The sequence below is a fragment of the Delphinapterus leucas genome, chromosome 11 (genome assembly GCF_059928025.1).
Source record: "Delphinapterus leucas isolate spDelLeu-1000000601 "Yukka" chromosome 11, BTC_Dleu_Yukka2, whole genome shotgun sequence".
NCBI lineage: Eukaryota > Metazoa > Chordata > Mammalia > Artiodactyla > Monodontidae > Delphinapterus > Delphinapterus leucas.
In genome coordinates, this window is record NC_143139.1 from 86629397 (window position 1) to 86649806 (window position 20410).

General features: G+C 44.6%; 1 protein-coding gene across 7 annotated transcripts in view; it reads left to right on the forward strand.

Moving 5' to 3' along the window:
- Positions 1-667: 667 nt before the first annotated feature.
- The window catches only part of TCP11L2 (t-complex 11 like 2), a 40053-nt gene continuing 20310 nt past the window's right edge, over positions 668-20410 (forward strand). Inside the window, exons 1-9 of one of the 7 annotated variants that reach the window (XM_089921228.1) lie at positions 668-779; positions 5426-5515; positions 7160-7290; positions 7394-7444; positions 8619-8766; positions 9212-9403; positions 12758-12893; positions 17331-17451; positions 18461-18681. In XM_089921228.1, coding sequence (XP_089777354.1) covers positions 9247-9403; positions 12758-12893; positions 17331-17451; positions 18461-18681 — 635 coding nt within the window. In that variant the 5' untranslated portion in view covers positions 668-779; positions 5426-5515; positions 7160-7290; ... (1 more) ...; positions 8619-8766; positions 9212-9246. Of the gene's footprint in view, positions 780-1293; positions 7291-7393; positions 7445-8618; positions 8767-9211; positions 9404-12757; positions 12894-17330; positions 17452-18460; positions 18682-20410 lie in introns of those variants that run through there. The other 6 variants (XM_022599782.3, XM_089921227.1, XM_089921226.1 and 3 more) reach the window with 6 other exon arrangements.

Consider the following 20410-nt stretch of genomic DNA (forward strand, 5'->3'; position numbering starts at 1 on the left):
AGTTTAGACCGTGTGATAGTGGGCACTTAACTTGGATCGCCCAGTCTAGATGAGGGGTGTTCGGGCTGTAAAAGTTCCACGCGCGGCCGGGGACCTAGCAGCATTGCTTACGGTGGTGCGCCCCGGGAGCCCGGGGTCGCGGGGTGGGGTCAATGCAGCGCTCCACAAGCACCTCCGCCGGTGGCTCCGCCCTGTCCCCAGGATCCCCGTTCCGCCCCCAGAATCCCCGCTCCGCCCCCAGAATCCCCGCTCCGCCCCGTCCCCAGCGTCCCGACAGGCCCCGCCTCCAACACAGAGAGCTGGGGATGGCACCGCTGCCCTAGTTCCGTAAACACTTCTCTCCCCGCCCCTAGCAGTCCCCGGACCGCACCACTCTCAGCCCACGGGGGGAAACCGTTCCCTCTCGCACCCAGAACACACCCAATCCGAGCTCTCCTTGGCCTCTTTCATCCGAAGATGAGGGAAATGTCCTGTATTAGGTCAGATCTGTCAGAGCTCGGACATGGAAGCTAAAGTGCCCTAGATTTCCCCTTCTCCCCGATGCCGTCTTCCCCCCTCTCTCCGGTTACGTGATGGCCACGCCGTGGCTGCCTCTCTAGAGTCCCTCCCGGCCCTTTAAATGCCGCGTGGGGGTAGGAGGGGGCCGGGGAGGTTGAGGGTTGCTGGACTCCTGGGCTTCTGAGGTGTTTATGCCGTGCTGGGCGAGGGAACACCCAGAGACGCCCGAACCGGGCTCACTCAGTCGCCTTTCTCCTCCGCCTGTCGCCGCGTCGGAGCCGGTGCGTACCATCCCGGGGAAGGGGGTCGCGGGCTCTGAGGCGATGGGCCCGGGCCGGCGGAGAGGGACACGTCGCCCCCGGGCAGCCCGAGGGTCTCCCCCACCACACCTTGGAGCGCCGTCCTGGGACCCGGGGGCAGGGGCGGTAAAGGTCCGCTCCTTGCTCCCCCAACCCGCCACATCACCTTGTTTGACCTCGAACCGCTGTCCCGCGTGGGAGCGGGACGCGGGCGCCGAGTGGCCACGGTGGGTGTTGGAGCGGCCGCGGGCTTCGGGCCCTGGAGGCGCCAGGGTCGGGGCCGCTTGGCCTCTGCTTACATCCCCCTGGGTCCGTGCCAGCGACCGCGCCGCGAGCGGCTTCCCACCATCGGGGCTCCGGGAGCGGGCATCCTGTCGCCTGCAACCCCTTGCCCGGGTGGGCGAACTGAGTCGCTGTCGGGGCCGGGAGGGGCCCCACCTGTGTGTTTGGGGTTTGTTGCCCGGGTTTCCTCGGTGCTCGGCTCGGCCTACGCCGTCCCCTCCCCCAAGAGTTTGTTTTGACAGGAAACGTGCTGCTGGAGGGGAGGGGCGCCCAGAGGACGTGGGCGAGGGGTGTGCCGATGCGTCCGCACGACTGTACCCTCAGTTGCGGGGAAGAGGCGGGACATGCCCACCAGGCCCGGGCTCGAACCCTCGGGCGGTCAGGGTTGGCTTGTGCTTCCCAAGGCTGCTACTCTGTGTGGCGCCACTTCGGGTCACAGCGATGATTTGAGATGGCACGTGGACGAACGTGGTTAAGTGTTTTCGTTAGTATTAAGAAAAACTGTTCCCTTAAGCCGAGCGACTTCACAATGATATAAAGTTTCCTTTCAAACTAAGTGTATCTAAATGCAAAAATCTAGTTCAGATAAAGAGAAGTGTTTGATAGAGCACAGGTGAGGATGGAAATGTGGAAACAGGCGTGAAGAGTGGCCCTCAAGTGACTAAAGTTTATGCTGTCTTCGATGGTTATCCTGTGACTTTCACCTTGAAGAAACTAGACAAGCTGTCCTTGTCCCTGGTCGGCCCCTCGGCCCCCAAGATCCTCTTGGTCCCGTGGGTCTCCAGCCCAGTCAGAGACCTTGCTCTGTCCCACCTGCAAACTTAATGAGGTTATGACAGTGGTTCCCACTGCAGGAGGCGCTCGGCCTGCCTTTTCCTCTTGCCTCCAGGGATTTCATCTATCACCCTGGCAGCCCGTGGAGTTTGCCTGACTTGAAGTGGCCCAGGGCTGAAGATACCCAGTCGTGTGTGGAAGCAGCTTCAGTGCCATTTTGTGGACGGTTGAGGGCCCAGAGGGGGAAACAGGCACTAAAACAGGCCAACCAGGGGTGGGAGAAGAAGTGTTTTCAAGTGTGAAAAGTGCCTAGAAATCCTTCTCCCTGACGTTGTAATGTTATGTGTGGCGTGAACATCTGCTGTTTTAGACAATGACTGGCTTTGTTGGCTTTTATCTAGCTCTTTGTTGGCTCTAATTTGATGCAGACCAGTATTCTCTAGCTGAATGGAGCAGGCACCTACCTCTCTGCCCTGTGGTTTTTGCTTTGCTGCGTGTGAATAACTTTTTAAGCGCTGCTGCTCTTTAGGACTGGTTCTAAAGCAGCACTTCGCAGAAGATGAAGATTTTTCCTTATCACCTGCAGTGTTTTCTTCAGAGCCCAGTCCTACTCCTCTGACTCCCTGCCCTTTACTACAAATATATGAATGCTTGTCTTTGCAGCTGACCTTGATCTGGTCTTGAAGAATGATACCCGCTAGGTATTTCTTGAAATTTTCTCTTTTCATGACTTAACCTTAATTGAATGGGTTCCATTCCTCAGGGCCCTGCTGGATAATCTGAATAATTCACTTCAAAATGCTTTTGACTCATGCTAGCTATAAACAATTAACCCTTTTGATAATATTTGGGTTTTAAGGAGGGATTTTGCAGTGCATAAAGAATGGCTCCCTGATAGAGGATTTTCAGTCAATCTAGTGGGGTGGTTGAGAATAAGTTTGGTCAATGGACTCTTTCAGTGATGCCCTTCACGGCATAGCACTTAAGCAGACACCCCGGGGGTAAGGTCAGCTTGTTACCACATGTGCAAGTGTCCACATGGTAGTGCGTAGATCGATGGCAGAGTGGGAGAGGAAAGAATGAGCAGTACACCAAATTTTCTGCAGCCATCCTAGGGTGGTAAAGAGCACAGGCTTTAAGGATCCACTGCCTGGATTAGAGTTGTGCCTCTGCCGCTGCTGTGAACCCTCGAGCAAATAACTTAACCTCTCTGAGCCTCAGGTTCTTATCTATAAAACAGGGATAATGATGATACCTTAGCTAACAAGGTTATGATGAAGATTCAAGAAGATACCTTAGCTAACAAGGTTATGATGAAGATTCAAGAAGATAAAAGGTAAAGATTTTAAGCACTTATCATGGGGGCCGAGCCATGGTAAGTATTCAATAACTGTTAACTCCAATTGTTATTATTTGCTATCAGTTAGCATCCGGAGTTGGAAAGGCACAATGTAAAAGTTTCTCTAAGCTCTGGGACTGTGAGTCTTTGCTAATTTGCACTGGGAATTGGAGAAGGGAGATGTAGCTTCTTCCCACAAGGAGCTTAAAATTTAGTGGCGAGGCAGATTTGCGGAAAACAACTATCGTACTTTAAATGACTGCATAATGGGAATATGAGCAGTGTGAGTGAGGCAGAGGAGAAGGGCGACCCAAGTTGTCTTTTGAATAGAATGTGGCTTAATTTGTTCATCAGTGATGCTCACTGAGCTCCTTCTCTATCCCATGCGGTGTTCTAAGCTCTAAGATGACGAATTTAAATGGAATTAGTGGAGATATTAAGGAAGGTCACTTTGAAGTTGTAACATTTGCTTTCAAATCTGAATGACAACAAGGCTCCAACCACACAGAGATCAGGGAGAAGAACATCCCATTGGAAGAGAAAAGCAGGTACAAGTGCTCCAAAGGAGGAAGTTTCGCATGTCTGAGGAGCCCAAAGAAGGCCATTGTGTCTAGAGCATGAAGGATTAGGGAGAGAGTGGTAACAGAATGAAGTGGGCAGAGGCCAGATCACAGAGAGGTTATAAACCACTGCCAGGAAACTTCTTAAGAAAAGGAAACCCACCTGGAGAAGAACTCTTAAAAATGATGATTTCTTTTGCCTTTTCAGAAGGGCTCTGGACGATTTCATGTTTTATTCACTAGACACTGTTCAAGAAGGACATTGGGATGGGTTTGACTGTCTAGAAGAGTTTCTGTAATAGAGTGGATCTAAGCTATTGTAGTGGTGGGAACAATCAAGATCTGAAAACTACAGGAGGCTGGGCTGTTCTGAATTAGACTTGAATTTTTGGTTCAGTACTTCTTCTCTTTTAACCTTTTGCTTGGAAATAATTTCAAACTTACAGAAAAAGTTGCAAGAACAGTACAAAGAACTCCCTGTTGTCTACATTTTACTCATATTCACCTATTAACCTTTTGCTCCATAGGCTTTATTGTTTTGTCTTTTTCTCTCTCATTGGAGAGAAAGTTGCATATATCGCCGGCCTTTTTTCCTAAATGCACAATCACAGCACATTTATCAACTTCAGTAAATTTAACATTGTAATACAGACAGTAGATTCAAGTATTGTAACCGTGTTGTCAATTGATGTAATAATGTTCTTTTTTTTTTTTTTTTTTTGCGGTACGTACGCGGGCTTCTCACTGCTGTGGCCTCTCCCGTTGCAGAGCACAGGCTCTGGACGCGCAGGCTCAGCGGCCATGGCTCACGGGCCCAGCCGCTCCGCGGCATGTGGGATCTTCTCGGACCGGGGCACGAACCCGTGTCCCCTGCATCTGCGGCAGACTCTCAACCACTGCGCCACCAGGGAAGCCCTAATAATGTTCTTTATAGCATTTTTTTCTTTGGTACAGGATGCAATCTAGGATCATCTATTGCAGTCGGTTGTCAAGTCCTCTTTCATCTGGAACATATCCTCAACCTTTCTTTGTTTTTTATGACATTGATATTTTTTTTAATTCATGACTTCCTCTAATAAGAATAAAATAATAATTGATATCTGTCGAGCACTTAGTAGGTGTTTAAGTACTTGACATAGACTATTTCAATTAATCTTCACAACAATTCTACAAGGTAGATAATAGTATTGTCCCCAATTCATAAATGGTAAGTTCCCTGTCTCCAGTCAGTAAATATCTCGAGTCGAGATCAAGGAACCAGTCCATCTGGCTCCAGAGCCAGTGTTTTAACTGCTTCGGTGACATGTGCATTGTCACTGGTGGATCTTTGCAATCCTGAACCAGTGCAGGATCATTTGCAGATAGAGTTTGCTGCAGAAAGGAAATAAGGAAGTAAAGTCGGTAATCTGGATGCAGCCTGAGGATCCCTGGCAAATTAAAAATTGATCTCTGCTCCATATGTGCTGGAACACAGGACTAGCCCCTTCAGGTCTCTGTACCTGTTCCCTCCTCTCTAAAATGTCAGTGGTCATACTGCCATTCATTCAACAATAAGTATTCAAGTGCCTGCTGCCTCCCAGTCATTGACCTTGGAAAGAATGACATAATACTGCCTTTATTATTATAAAATGTGGAACAGTACAATGAAAAATGTGATTATTCTCTTTGAATAGTGACTCACTGGAGTGTTGGAGGCTTTGTTTTGGCGTTATCTTCTCTCTTCACATTGACTTTACATTTGGCCAGTGAGGAAATCCTCCCAGGTAGGATGAGAAGTGGTGTTCCTGGAAAGTTGTTTGGTTTGTGAGTCGCAGTGGTGAAGGTTAAGTAAATCTAGGTTTGTCAGTATGAGAAACATTACCTTTCTTAAAGAAACAACCTGTTTTCGTTATCACTATTCTAAGAGAGAATCCAAAATAGCTTTAAAAACAGTCTAATTACCGTCAGTGTCTTTGAGTCAAGTAGCTTTGTCCCCAGATGACCTGTATGGAAACCAGAGACCAAGAAAGGTAAGAGCAAGTGTGAAGGAACTTACAGAAAACTGTTTACACCATGATGGGCCATTTGCTTTTGATTTTTGTATTTCAAACAAATGCAAGAATTCTGTCCTAGGTTAAATACCGGTCTTTGTTATCTGTAGGGTAACATGCTTTTATCATCATGTTCTTCCCTCTAGAGTTTTTAATGACTGAAATGATGATAATAACAACTACTAAAGCAAATAATCCTAACAATAGCAAACACCTGTATCCTGTTTACTCTGTGCCAGACACTGTTCCAAGCACTCTACATAGATTGACTGAATGAAATCTCACACCAAGCCTGTGAGTTAGGTATTATTAATATGAGGACGCAGGCGATTTCTTGATAGAGTAATAGTGTGCATTTTGGCCTCAAAGAAAAGTTTCTGCTTGGGTCCACTAAAACCCAGATGTAATGTGGAGGCTTAACTAAACAAGAGTTTCTAAACATTTTGATGCTTTAACATTTTCTGTTACATCCCCTATGCCAGAAACTCTACCTCCAGTGAATTGTTGGAAGAAAGCGTAGTTGCATGTTATTAAGTATGTCTGCCATGAGCGTATTTAATTTCTCAGAGCTTCTAGTGATGCCTCATGGAACTCTGGGTTTATAGCATGTTAGCAATTCCTCACTAGAAGACACCTGGTAGCTGGCCCAGCCCCCTCAGAAAAATGAGGTGAAGAGAGCAGACTCGATGTGGATAAAGTCATGCAGCAAATCAACAACAGACCCAGGCCTTACACCCAGGACTTCTACCTCCTAACCTAGAGCTTTTTATTTTTTTTTAATCATTGTACTTAGCTGCCTTGTTAGACACAGTTAAGAAACCTATGAAGTGCGCTGTTCAGCTGGAGTAGAAAAGTGAAATGGATAGTTATAGCTATTAACCCAGTTCATAAATTCCACTGGATGGAAGCTCTTATTCACTCTTACTTGGAAAAATAGCCAAAGCGAAGAGAAATTGAGGGCAGAGCATCACAGCACAGTTGTTACAGTTGAATGAATGAAAGAAATAATAAAATGGAAACAGAGTTTAAGATATTCTAGTAAGAGTGTGCCAGGACCAGGGAATATTGAGTCTTAAGCCTAATAAAGCAGGTTGAGGTGGTAGGTACTCTGCTCCAGACCTTGAACTTTGACAGCAGCAGGCCTGTAAATGTGAAGTGATAATCAGTTTGCAAATGTTCTGGCTGCAGCTGTACCAGATGGGATTCAGTGATTCCCATTCAGCTAACACCAAATGAATATTTGTCACATACTTGACACTGATGATGGTGGGACGAGACACAGTTCCTGCCTATTAAGGAGAGTCGGAAGTAGCCACAGGAGGAAAATAGCTACAAGGGTCTAAGTGCTATTGTGCAGATACAAGAAATGTGCTGCAGGTGTACAAAGAAGAGTGTCCTTAGCTCTGGCCACGGCGTAGAGGGAAGGCTTCCTGGAGAAGCTAGCATTTTCGAGAAATGCCATCAGTGAGAAGTAAAATGTTGGCGAAGAGAGAAGCCTAGAGGGAAGGGTAAGCGCACCAGTTGGGATCTGGGGTTCGGTGGAATTGGAAGGGTTGGAGCAGACCCCTTTCTTCTGTCCTCTATCCTCACCCCCACCTGTCCCCCTTCCAGCAGATGGGAGTTAACGCTCAAGGAGAATCTAGTTTGCCTGCGGTAAAGGAGGTGAGTTCACTGCCGAGGATGCCAGGGGTCGGCCCTCAGTCTGTGTCCGAGATGGTTGGCTTCTGGGCTTTAGGAGAAGGCGAGTGTATCTACTGGGGAGCTTCCTGGCAGCTCGTCCCCGCTCCCTGCCCTTCGGTTTGCAGAGGCAGCCTCCAAGTTGGTGGTTTTCTGTTTGCGAAAGTGGTAGGCTGAGCACGGGTGCATTTCTACAAGTGGCAGGACTGGAGAGGTTGTTTAGGTGAGGCCAGGGGCAAGTGCCCTTGGCTTTTGACCTTTAGTAAGTCCCTCTCAGGCCCATCCATTTCTCTGTCATCACCCGAAGGATAAAGAATAGCACTGTTTCTCTCAGCAAAGGCTCGATCCCCCTACCTTGGTCCCAACCCTGCCTCTCCTTTCGCGTGCTTCCTCAGCAATGCCTTGGTTTCCCGTTCCTTGTCCTCTAGCATCTGGCACACGCAGTTTTAGGTAACTGGACTTGAGAGCCATGAGAGGATGGCCCTGTGTATTTTGTTCACTGTTACTTTTCCCAGTGCCTGGTGCATAGTAGGCACTTAATACACATCAAAGGAATCATTGAAGAAACTGCAGGCATTTCCAGGCATTCCATGGGTAGTTGTGGTTTCCCGTTCTGATAGCTTTAAAAGCTCTGAGTATCTCATTGCTGGCTCAGGTTTAAAGAGACTCAGTGAACCCTTACTATCATTGCCATCTGTTCAGGATTTGAGGTGCCTTTCTCCTCGGGCCCAGGTTTCCCCTCAGTGTCAGCTATCACCACACTCATATCAGGGCCAGCTTCCTCCCAGGCCTGGCTGAGGATCCTGGGATCAGGCCTGAGCGTCCTGGGTACCCAGGATCTCCTTTCCAGTGGCTGACTGGGCCCAACTGCCCTGCCCTTCCCTGGGAAGCAATCTGATGTCCCAGAAACAGCCATGGATATAGAGTCCAGGGACTGGTTTTATGGCACAGTATGTCTCCTAGTGTCTGTTCTCCCCCCAACCTGTGAATCAGGATCTTTTGTGCCTGTTTGTTCATTGGATGGCAGTAGGTACTGTCTAAAGCACAAACGAAATACCAAGCCTTACTCTTCATAGCGTGACAGTTCATGGGAAAATGGAGGAGAAAAACCTATATACTTGCTGGGCAGAAATTTTAATTAGTCTTCCTCTTTCCCTAGGAGGCTCACAGACAACTAAAAAGGCTGATTTCAAAAATATTTTATTTAAAACAAAGACAGAGGAACAATAATAATAGCAAACATTTGAATGCTGTGCTAAGCACTTTAATAAGATTAATCCTGTTTCATCTTCAAGCAACCCTATGAGGTTAGTCTTTCAGCCCAGCTTGACTCATGAGGTAGGGAGTTAAGTGACTTCTCCAAGGTCACATGTCAAAAGACAGAACAAGCTTCAAACCCAGAGCCCCACACTCTCACTCTTACCCTCCCACGCTTTAGCACCCTCAGGAGGAGAGAGTGTGTGCTCTGCGCATTGTTTTTTGAGGATGCTTTATTGCTGGGGGCTGCTCCACGTTCACACCAAGTATGTCCTGTGTGAGCGCATACCTTGGCTGTGGAATCCCTTTCTGGAAGGCAGTCTTGCAGGCCTAGTGATAGCCTGGCCCGGGTGCCATGGGAGGAAGGAGGTCATCTTCTGGGGGCCTTTCCAGTGCTGTGACACATGCGACACGGCTTTCTACATTGAACGAAGCGCCAGCACCACTGGAGGGAGTACCGCAGAACGTTGACACAGGGTCTGTTTGTCTGTGCAGGTGCTGCCTCTTTACCCGCACTCCAGTGACACAAAATGCCCTTCAATGGTGAGAAGCAGTGTGTGGGCGAGGACCAGCCAAGTGATTCAGACTCTTCCCGGTTTTCCGAAAGCATGGCTTCGCTCAGTGACTATGACTGCTCCAGGCAGAGCTTTACAAGTGACTCTTCTAGCAAATCCAGCTCTCCTGCTTGTAAGCCAATGGGGAGTGGAGGTGGTTCTAGACACACATGTTGGATTTTAAAACTCGGAAATGAATGAGAGCAAAGTACTGACTTTCCCCTTCTAGATGTACTGGAATGGCACTGCCAGGGCCCTGCAGCTGTCTTGTACATGCTCTCAGCAATAAATTGCCATTGATGTTTACAATCTGCCCATTTTTATTTTCATCGTTGTCTCTGATCTGCTTTGGTTTGGCTATAAATCAGGTCTCCCAACCCCACCTGTCTTCTCTCTCAATTAGCAGAAAGCTACTCCTTCTTGAGATCATTTTTTGAGCCACATTCAAGGGTAAATTCAAATCGGTCCTTTCTTGTTTGCATGGAACGAAACTTGCCCCAACTCAAGGGTCAGGCAGGAAATGAAATAATCTAAAGGGTTTCCTACTGATTTCAAAAACTGTTGTGCAAATCACCCCAGAGAAGTGCCCACGAGGAGAATTACTGCACCAGGAGTACGAGAAGGAATGAAAAGAGTGCCATGGTGAAGGGAGATGTCTTTTTCCTTTTTTGTGTGTGGAAGCTAGAGATGTGTGAAGCCATGTGTTTGTCTTTTTTTTTTTTTAGCTTTTTAATTGACATTTTGTATGGGAAATATAACTCCTTAAGCTGCCCAAGCAAATGCAGAGAGAAGCAACTAGCATTTAATATGATCAAATACCCACTTCAGAAAAAGTTTGTTCATTTGTATTTATTTATTTATTTATTTTAACATCTTTATTGGAGTATAATTGCATTACAATGGTGTGTTAGTTTCTGCTTTATAACAAAGTGAATCAGTTATACATACACATATATCCCCATATCTCTTCCCTCTTGCGTCTCCCTCCCTCCCACCTTCCCTATCCCACCCCTCTGGGTGGTCACAAAGCACGGAGCTGATTTCCCTGTGCTATGTGGCTGCTTCCCACTAGCTATCTGTTTTACATTTGATAGTGTATATATGTCCATGCCACTCTCTCACTTTGTCCCAGCTTACCCTTTCCCCTCCCAGTGTCCTCAAGTCTGTTCTCTAGTAGGTCTGCATCTTTATTCCTGTCTTGCCCCTAGGTTCCTCATGACCATTTTTTTTTTTTTTAGATTCCATATATATGTGTTAGCATACGGTATTTGTTTTTCTCTTTCTGACTTACTTCACGCTGTATGACAGACTATATATAGGTCCATCCACCTCACTACAAATAACTCAATTTTGTTTCTTTTTATGGCTGAGTAATATTCCATTGTATATATGTGCCATATCTTCTTTATCCATTCATCTGTCGTGTATTTATTCTAAATTAGTACATTCTCATTTTAAAACATGGAAAGGTAGATAAGTAGAAAGAAAAGAAATTATCGCCTATAATGTCACCCAAAGATGACAGGTGATAGTGCTTTGTCATATTTTCATACTGCACATAGATATACATTTGTATATGTATGTGGACTTTTTTCACTTACTATTATAACTAAAATATTTACTCATGATAATGTTTTTTTTAAAACGTTTTTATGACTGCTTACTACTTTACCAAGTGAAAATACCATCAATTTATTTAACCTCTGATTGATCATTGGGCATTTAGTTCATTTCCTTTTTTTTTTTTTTTTTTTTTGCTGTTACAAATAGTGCTTTATGAACATCGTGGTGCATAAAGCCTTTCTAGGAATTCCTTTGGATATAATTGGATTGCTGGACCAAAGGATACAGACAGTTTTAAGGAGAATCTTAATGGGAAAGAGAATTGGCAGAAGAATTTATTAGCAGCCCCCCAGCTTTCAGTGCTTTTTCTCACTCTTTATTACTATACATGGAGTTGATGTCTCCAGCAGGGTACCTAGGTGTCCTGAAGAAGGGTTTTACTAATTGTATATCAGCATTCCTTCCTCCTCCTCTTCTTCCTCTTCCATCTCCACCTTCTCCACTACCTCCTCCTCTTCTTATTTCTAAAATTATTTTAAGGACTTCCCTGGCAGTCCAGTGGTTAAGGCTCCACGCTTCCAATGCAGGGGGTGCAGTTTCGATCCCTGGTCTGGGAATTAAGATCTTATATGCCGCGTGGCACAGCCAAAAAAATTTTTTTAAATAAATTATTTTAGGTAGCAAAGTATTGCCAGTCAGGATTGTTGTTTGAGGTGATGATTTTTAATTAACAGACGCCAAGAGTTCCAACAACGATTTCAAAAAGACATGACTTTAGTTAGAGTAATTTTTTGAATAATCTTACAGATAACTAAAATAATTCTTTACCCACTATTTCCTACTGAGAAGTAGATTATCAGCTTATCAGATTTATTTTATTTTAATTATCTACATTTATTGAGTTCTTACCATGTTCTTTACTTAAATTATCTTGTTTAGTCACCTCAGGACAGTCCTACGAGGAGGTAAGTTATGCTTCAGCGAAGTCAAATGATAACTACCAATTAGCAAAACTTAGAATTGTGCTATACGGCATATACTTTTCAAAATTATAGTTTTAAAAAATCAGTTCATTTTGAGTCTGCTTAAATTAATGGGAGTTATGAATTACAGAATAAAAAGTAGTCATCAATTTCCTGTGGAGTACGTGTAATAAATGCAGATATCAATATTCGCTAAAAAATGAGGTGATTTAATTTTTTAAAATAACTTATAATAGGCTATATTAATAAAATTTTCTCAGAAACATTTGACAATTTATTTTCTTTCTTTTTTTTTTGAAGTTGTAAAGAATAGTTTTATTGCTTTGCCAAGCAAAGGGGCCACAGAGGGCTAATGCTCTCAAAACTGAGTGTCCTGACCTGGAGGGGTTAGTGAGGAGTTTTATAGTAATGGTTCAAAGAGGAGGACGTGATCAGCTCATGGGCTTTCTTCTGATTGGCTGGTGGTGAGGTGCGTGGGAGTCAGCAGCATCAACCTTCTGGTTCCAACTGGTCCTGGGTCTGAGTGTTGTGGCAGCATATAGTTAACTTCTCCCACCTGGCGGGGGTTTCAGTATCTGGTTTCAGGATTTAATGAAGCTCAGGTTCTTGATGTCTCATGGCAGAAAGAATTCAGTGAGAGACAAAGTGATAGGTAAGAAGTGGATTTATTTAGAGAGAAACACACTCCACAGACAGAGCGTGGGCTATCTCAGAAGGCGAGAGTGGCCGACAATTTATTTTCAATACAGTAACTGAAGCTATCAAAGGAGTTCTTAAATTTTTGGAGCCTTAAGTATTAAGTGGGGGAATCGATCTATTTTGATATATATTCTTCTTACTGAAAATATATGTTGGAATAACTTAAACCCTGTGTGCATCAGGAGGCTTCATTGGATGACAACTCCTTCCAGAGCATTAACTGGTTTTTGTCTTCCTTTCAGCAACAAGCCCTCCCAGGGTTGTAACATTTGATGAAGTGATGGCTGCAGCAAGGAACTTATCAAACATGACTCTTGCTCATGAGATTGCTGTAAATGAGAACTTTCAATTGAAACAAGATGCCCTTCCTGAGAACAGGTAACCTGGAGGCATGTGTTGTGCATAACCTGTGCTGCAGACTCTGTGTGTGTGTGTGTGTGTGTGTGTGTGTGTGTGTGTGTGTGTGTACTGCAAACACAGACTTTCACACTGATTCCTGGACAGTCTCATATAATATCCACTGGGAGTTAACAGTATTTAGTTCTCTAACAAGGTCTTATAGTTGTTTTTAAAACCACTCCTCTAGGGTATATGTTACTTATAATCTTTAGAATTCAGCTTATATGTCTCTTCCTGAAGGAAGCTTTTCCTGACATTCCTGAGCTCACTAGACTACATTAAATCCCCTTCTAAAGACTCCTATAGCCCCCTCTACCTCCCTCTTGTTAAGATGTTTTATAATTTTAGGTTCAAAGTCTGTCTTTCCCACTTGACCAAAAGCCCCATTAACGGAGAAACTATGTCTATATTGTTTGCTCTGTCCTTATTGCCTAGCAGAGTGCCTGACATGTAGTACCTGCTCAAGAAATATTTGCAGCCTGACTTATTAAAAACTAATATTCAGGTTGTGAAAGATAAGTAAATGCAGCTGAGCTGCCAAAGTGGTAAGAGGTGATCCAGAAGCCTCTGGAGGGAGGAATCACAGCTGCATAGGCACCCCTGGTTAACCTCATGCCCAAGGGATCTCTAGTTAGAGCCATGCCCTTATATCCTACCTCAGTCTTTCTGGTTTTAGTGGCTCACAGGTCCCCTGGGACAAAGAGGAGAAAAGTCTTGCAGCCATTACTGCAGGTAAATAGTCTTTAGAGGCAAAATTGGCTCATGGGGGCTTCCCTGGTGGCGCAGTGGTTGAGAGTCCGCCTGCCGATGCGGGGGATGCAGATTCGTGCCCAGGTCCGGGAGGATCCCATGTGCCGCGGAGCAGCTGGGCCCGTGAGCCATGGCCACTGAGCCTGCGTGTCCGGAGCCTGTGCTCCGCAACGGGAGAGGCCACAGCAGTGAGACGCCCGCGTACCGGGAAAAAAAAAAAAAAAAAAATTGACTCATGGATAACGGCACTGAATCTTAAAACTCACAGTGCCATTCATAAATTGGGAGGCATTCTCTCTGTCAATTAAGACAACATATAATATTTGATTCCATTCAGAACTTTTTTTGTTTTAAAGCAGGAAAATAGTAAACCAATAATTTTCCTTCTTTAAAATATGGATCATAGTCTCCCTCCTGGGGGTGTTGTTTATAATAATCACTAATACTTTTTAGGATTACTGGCCAAAGTAGGTTTATCTGTTTGGTTTTCTATGGTGACTGCATTTCACCATGATCCTTTATATCAGCTGTGCTGCTTACACCCCCAGGCCAGGCCACCATCGTCTCTGACCTGGACTCTTTGTGTCCTAACTAGTTGCCCAGTCTCCATCCTTAGCTCCTGCATCGTCCATCCTCCACATCCACAGGTAGCCACAGTGATCTTTCTAATGGGTAAATCAGATTAGATCATGTCTTTGCTTATAGAACCCTTCGATGGTTCTATTACACTTAGAATAAAAATGCAAACTCTTTAGTATGATGAGCAAGGCCCCCCTTCACTGACCATGTCTCTTCCTCCTTTTCCTCCTGCTTGCTGTGCTTCAGCCACACCGAAGCTTCCTTGCTGATCCTGGAGTACACCAGCTTGATCCCGTCCCAGGGACTTGGACCTTCTTCCTTCTTTTTCTTTTTTTTTTTTTTGTGGTACACGGGCCTCTCACAGTTGTGGCCTCTCCCGTTGTGGAGCACAGGCTCCGGACGCACAGGCTCAGCGGCCATGGCTCACGGGCCCAGCCGCTCCGCGGCATGTGGGATCTTCCCGGACTGGGACACGAACCCGCGTCCCCTGCATCGGCAGGCGGACTCTCAACCACTGCGTCACCAGGGAAGCCCCTTCCTTCTTTTTTAATGTTTTTCCCATAGATCTTCACCAGCTGCTTTCTTTTCCCCATTTGGGTCTCAGCTCTAAGGTCGCTTACTGTCTTAGAGAAGCTTTCTTCAACCACCACGCCAAATCTGCACCTCTTCATCACTGTGGACCACATTGTCTTCCTCTGCCTTCCTTGTGGCTCTGAAATTGTCTTACTCCCTTTCAGTGTGTTTTTCTTCTGTCTCTGCTAACATGTAAGCTTTTTGAGAGCAGAGGCTTTCTTTTCACTACACCCAAGCACCTGAAACAGGGCCTACCACATATTGAATTTTGAATAAACATTTATTGACTAATAAAAATGAATTTTTGAAGTTAAAATAAGTATGTTTTATGAAGTACAGAAAAGACAAATTGGGAGTGTTTGTGCTTTAAATTCAAAAGTTGCAAATACAGGCTGAATGAAGGCCCTTTAGGATCAGACAGACCCCAGGGTTTGAATCCTGGCTCTGCTGTGACCATATCTGAGCCTCAGCATTCTCCACAACACTCACTCTAAATGCATGCTCCTGGGCATATAAGTGCCTTGCATGTAAGTACTTTGATACTGTGGAAGATACGAATTCCCCTTCTCTTCATTTTCTGCCACGGCTAGAAAATGTGAGCAAGGGAAACAACACGTAGAGTTGGGACACATTACCTTTGTTTAAAAGTGAAATAGCGTATCATTAGCTGCTGATTTATCAGATGACCCTCCACAATGACCAAGTCTTTACTTTTTTTTCTTTTTTTTATCAAAGCATAAGCGTTTATTATTTGTGACAAATAAGGAGACAGGGTGATAGCTCTCAAAGCACTGTCTCTTGTTACTCTTTAAAATATGGCCGACTCTCATATTTTACCAAGTCGGGGGAAACACTTGGTAAAATAAGTCAGATTTCTGAGACCAGGTAGGAATGCTTATAAATGATTTGACTGATTTCATCTCCACCCCTTCCTCCCTACCTCTTCCACTCCCCAAAATTAAAAAGCTTGTAGCCTTTGGGAAAACTTAAACTCCGACATCCCTCAAGGAGCTATGAAGTTGTTCTAGCTCACTCCTAGTTGGTGCATTCAGGCCAAGTACATGAGGCTTGTAAAGTTCAGAGCAAAAGTCTGTCCCAGCAATGTTTGTCTTTCTAATTGTTCTGTAATTGCTCAAGAGAGTCTCAAACATTGGAAATGGCATTTATGTTGAATAAATCTATTCAGGCAACTAGAATAAGTTTTCACATTTAAAGTGGCTGAGTAGAATATAGTATTTGCAGTTGTGGAAACAGTTTTAACTCATACTCCTCAGAAAGCTAATTTTCACTTCTCATAGCATTATTGTATATTTAGCTATTTGTACTTTAAAAGAAAAATTAGGAGATATGCTTAACTATCAAATTATTAATTCATTCACCATGCATTCAGTGAACCCTCAGTAAATGACAAGTGTTATGCTAGGTACAGTGGCAGGTACCTAGAAGAAGTGACCTCTACCTGAGAGAGGTGTATAGCCCTGTGTGGGATAGAGACTTGCAGGTAATTACAGTTCAGGCAAATATGCGCTTTTCTAAAAGCTGTTGCAAAATGGTGTAGGAGTTCAGTAGGAATGTGTGTTTTATTTATTTATCTATTTTAAAATTTATTTATTTATTTTTATGGCTGCATCAGGTCTTAGTTGTGGCACGCAGGATCTTCGTTGAGGCATGCAGGATCTTTTGTTGCGGTGCACGGGCTTCTCTTTAGTTGTGGCAGGTGGGCTCTGTAGTTTGTGGCTCACGGGCTCTAGTTGAGGCACGCAAGCTCAGTAGCTGTGGTGTGTGGGCTGAGCTTCCCCGCGGCCTGTGGCATCTTAGTTCCCCGACCAGGGATTGAACCTGTGTCGCCTGCACTGGAAGGCGGATTCTTTACCATTGGATCACCAGAGAGGTCCCTGTGTGTTTTAACATACGCCTATTTTAGGGCATTGACGTACAGGGTAAAGCAAGGTGGCCACCTACTCTATTGTTAGCTTTTCCTAGGAAGGCTCCTATTTCAGCAGTTTTGGTCTGGCCAACTTTAAATGGGACATCTAAGCTGAAGCTGGCAGGCAATCAAATGCATGTCTCCATGGGCCAATCTGTTCTGTTCCATGCCATGAAACTTCAGCTGTTAAGGAAAGAGCAATTTTGCCATCTCATCCCCAAAATCTAGACCAAGTCTAAAAGTCTGTGTAGAAGAGTAGCTAGGTAAATTATGGTATCTCCTTAGGACGAAATTTTATGAACATATCAAAAGCTATAAGGAGGAAGCATTTAAAAAATCTAGGGGAGACACTTAAGACAGAGTATTAAATTAAATAATATTGTACAGACTCAGTATTAAAACAATTATATTAAAACAATGCATTCATTGAACATATGTCAAATATGTCAAAAGATTAATAATAGGATTATGAACAATTTTTATTCTCTGTTTTTCTGCATTTTCTAAGATTTCTACAATAAGCATCTTTCTTTTATAATCAGGAAAAATAGTGCTTATTTTAAAATCGATCCATTTCATTCCTGTAGCTTGGCCGGTAGAGTGAGGCACATTGTCCACCAGGCCTTCTGGGACGTCTTGGAATCAGAACTGAATGCTGAGCCCCCTGAGTATGAACACGCCATCAAACTGTTTGAAGAAATCAGAGAGGCAAGTTGATGTTGTCTGTATTAATTAGTAATTTTCCCCCCAAAGGTGTTTTCATGTCCTGCAGAGAGTATTGGAGACTCTTTTGAAACACTGAGCCAGTTCAGTCACCGAAAGGGTTTTTTCCTGCACCTCCTGGAATGGGGCGCAGGCTGGGAAAACAGGGCAGCGGCAGGAACTCAAGCCAATGCTTAGCATGTAGGGCAGTGGCTGTGGTGCTTCAGAGCACAGAGCCTGAGTTAGATAGACCTGCTTTAGTGACAGGCTCTCTCTTCTTAAGTCTGTCTCTGGAGTAGTTGTGAGAATTAAATCAGATGACAGTCATAGCTAACTTTTACAAGACACTTGCTCTGTGCCAAGCACTAGATTATTCATCTATCCTTACTATAATGCTGGGAGGCAGTTATGCCTGTTATTATCTTATATAAAGAAACCAAGTTCCCTGACTCACCCAAGGTCACGCAGCTTTGAGGGGTGGAAGGGATTTGAACTGAGGCACTCCGGCTCAGAGCTTGTTCTCCTAACCGCGTGCTGTGTCTATAAGTACAGTGTCTGCTGTGTAGTGAATACACAATATAGGTTGCTCATATAATATGTATTATTTCACATGTAAATATATTATACTAATAGAGCCCATGGGGATGTTTCTATTCGCCCTTCTTTAAAGGGTTCTTTTGGAGCCATGATCTGCAACTTGTCTTTGCACGGTTTCTCTGTAAACTTTTTGAAGTTCTTTCAACAGTATTGCTTCCTTACCAGTTGTTTTCATTCCGATAGTGTTAGTAACTTCCCATGGGAGGGGAGGGGAGGCTTTCATTCAGAAGACAGAGCTTTCTTTTTAGAGTCAGGACCCTGGAGTGCTCCTCTGATCCACCACTTGATGCAAACTTCTGTGGCATCCGGGGCATTAAAATATGGACAGGGAGCTTGGTCCTCTAGACACTGAAATTAGAAATGACAACCTTTATTCATGTAAGGATGCTGTTAATTTTTCTTTCCTCTCCCTGTATAGGTTCTCCTCTCTTTTCTGACTCCTGGTGGCAACCGGCTTCGCAACCAGATCTGTGAAGTTTTGGATACAGACCTCATTAGGCAGCAGGCTGAGCACAGTGCTGTCGACATCCAAGCCCTGGCCAACTACGTCATCAGTACGATGGGAAAGCTGTGCGCTCCTGTGCGAGATGATGATATCAGAGAGTTAAAGGCTACCTGCAACATCGTGGATGTGCTGAGGTTAGCGGTTCTGCTGCTTGCATTTTCTTAGAGTACCTTTGAGTTCATTCAGAAGGGAAGTGTGGGAATTGAGGAACACAGAATAAGGGTTCCTCCTCTCCCAAAGGAACCCTAGGAAGAAACCACCTAAGCAAGGGGCAAGTCAATCATTTATTGTGTGCATGGAGCTTTCACACTGAGTGACCCAACAAGGTTGTTAGCTGGCAGTGCTGGGCCCTAGAGGTGCAGTGATGGAAAAGGCAGATGCAATCTCTGATTACAGTCTAATGGGGAGACAGCTCTTGAACAAGGAATTACAGTTGTGATAAGTGCTATGAAAAGGGAACTGGAGGGGATTAATGGAGCCTCCAGCAGGGGGACCTAACCTAGTTAAGGATCCAGGAAGGCTTCTTCATTAGTTAGGGTATTGCTAGCTGCTATGACATGTAAACCCTGAGTTCTCAGTGATTTAACCAGTAAACGTTTGTTTCTCACTCATGTCAGAGTCCGAGTCAGGGATTCTTGGTCAGGCAGCCTTCCATGTGTCATTCAGGGACCCAGGCTCCTTCTCTCCTTGGCTCCACCCTCACCCAGCTCGTTGGAGTCCTTTACATTTAGCTGGTGAATGGGAAAGAGATCATGAGGAAGGCATATCCAGTGTTTAACCACCTAGGCCCAGAAGCAATGCATTACATTGACTATACCTAGTCCCGTGGTACCACCTACATTGAAGGTGGCCTGGGAAACGTGGCTGCTGTCTGGGAACACATTTCCCAGCCACAAATCCACACTGCAGGAAGGCAACATGGACCTTTGGTGGTCGTCCAGCTGTCTCTGCTACAGCTTCCCTCAGGAAGTGATGTGTATAGTAAGATCGTAAGACTCTAATCTGGCTGTGTAGACAGTAATTTCTTTGTGATCCCAGAGGAGAGAGGAGTCTGCAGTACTTTTTGCCATTGAGGGGAATTCTCCCTTTTTTGAGAATACAGCCACATTGAGAACTAAGTTTCACGTAATAGTATAGGAAAGGGAAGGGGAAAGGAAGCTGGTTTGCATATAATGGGTTACTTACTTTATGACTCTGGGAAAGTTGACAACCTCTCAAAGTCACACTTTCCCCATCTGTAAAATAGGCTGTAAGTATCCTTAGAGTTGCACTCAGCTCTGGCAGATTGAGATTCTCCAGTTGTAGAATCCTTGCTTTGAAGGATTTTCTGTGGTGTTCGTCTTCCTCGTGTATTGAGCACCTACTGGTTGTCACTCTCCCCTGCATTTTGTGTTCACTGTCTCATTGACTCTCACAACATCCCTCCAAGGTTGATCTTGTCCCTTTCTTTCACAGATGAAGAAACTAAGGCTCAGAGAGATTGAGTAACTTGTTCCTGGCCACAGAGCTGGTCAGTTGTAAAGCTGCAATTGAATACAGGGCTGCCTAACTCTAAAATGCAGTGTTTTTCCCCCTGTGCTTTACTGCCCTGTCCTTTCTTTCCTTTTCTTTTTCTTCTTTCCTTAGGAACAGAAACAATGTACACTATGTTCAGACTCCATAAAATTTCAAATGAAAATTCCTTCTTGAATCTTTTTTGTCTCATTGTTAAGACTCATTGTTTATGCTTCTTAGTGTCTATCAGTTTATGGATGAATGTAATGGATCAGCTGGAGGTGTATTTGCTAAAGCAAATACTCTTGAGATCTCTAGAAGAATACATTTGGAATGCATGTATAATGCCTTTTGTGAAAAGTGACCTTG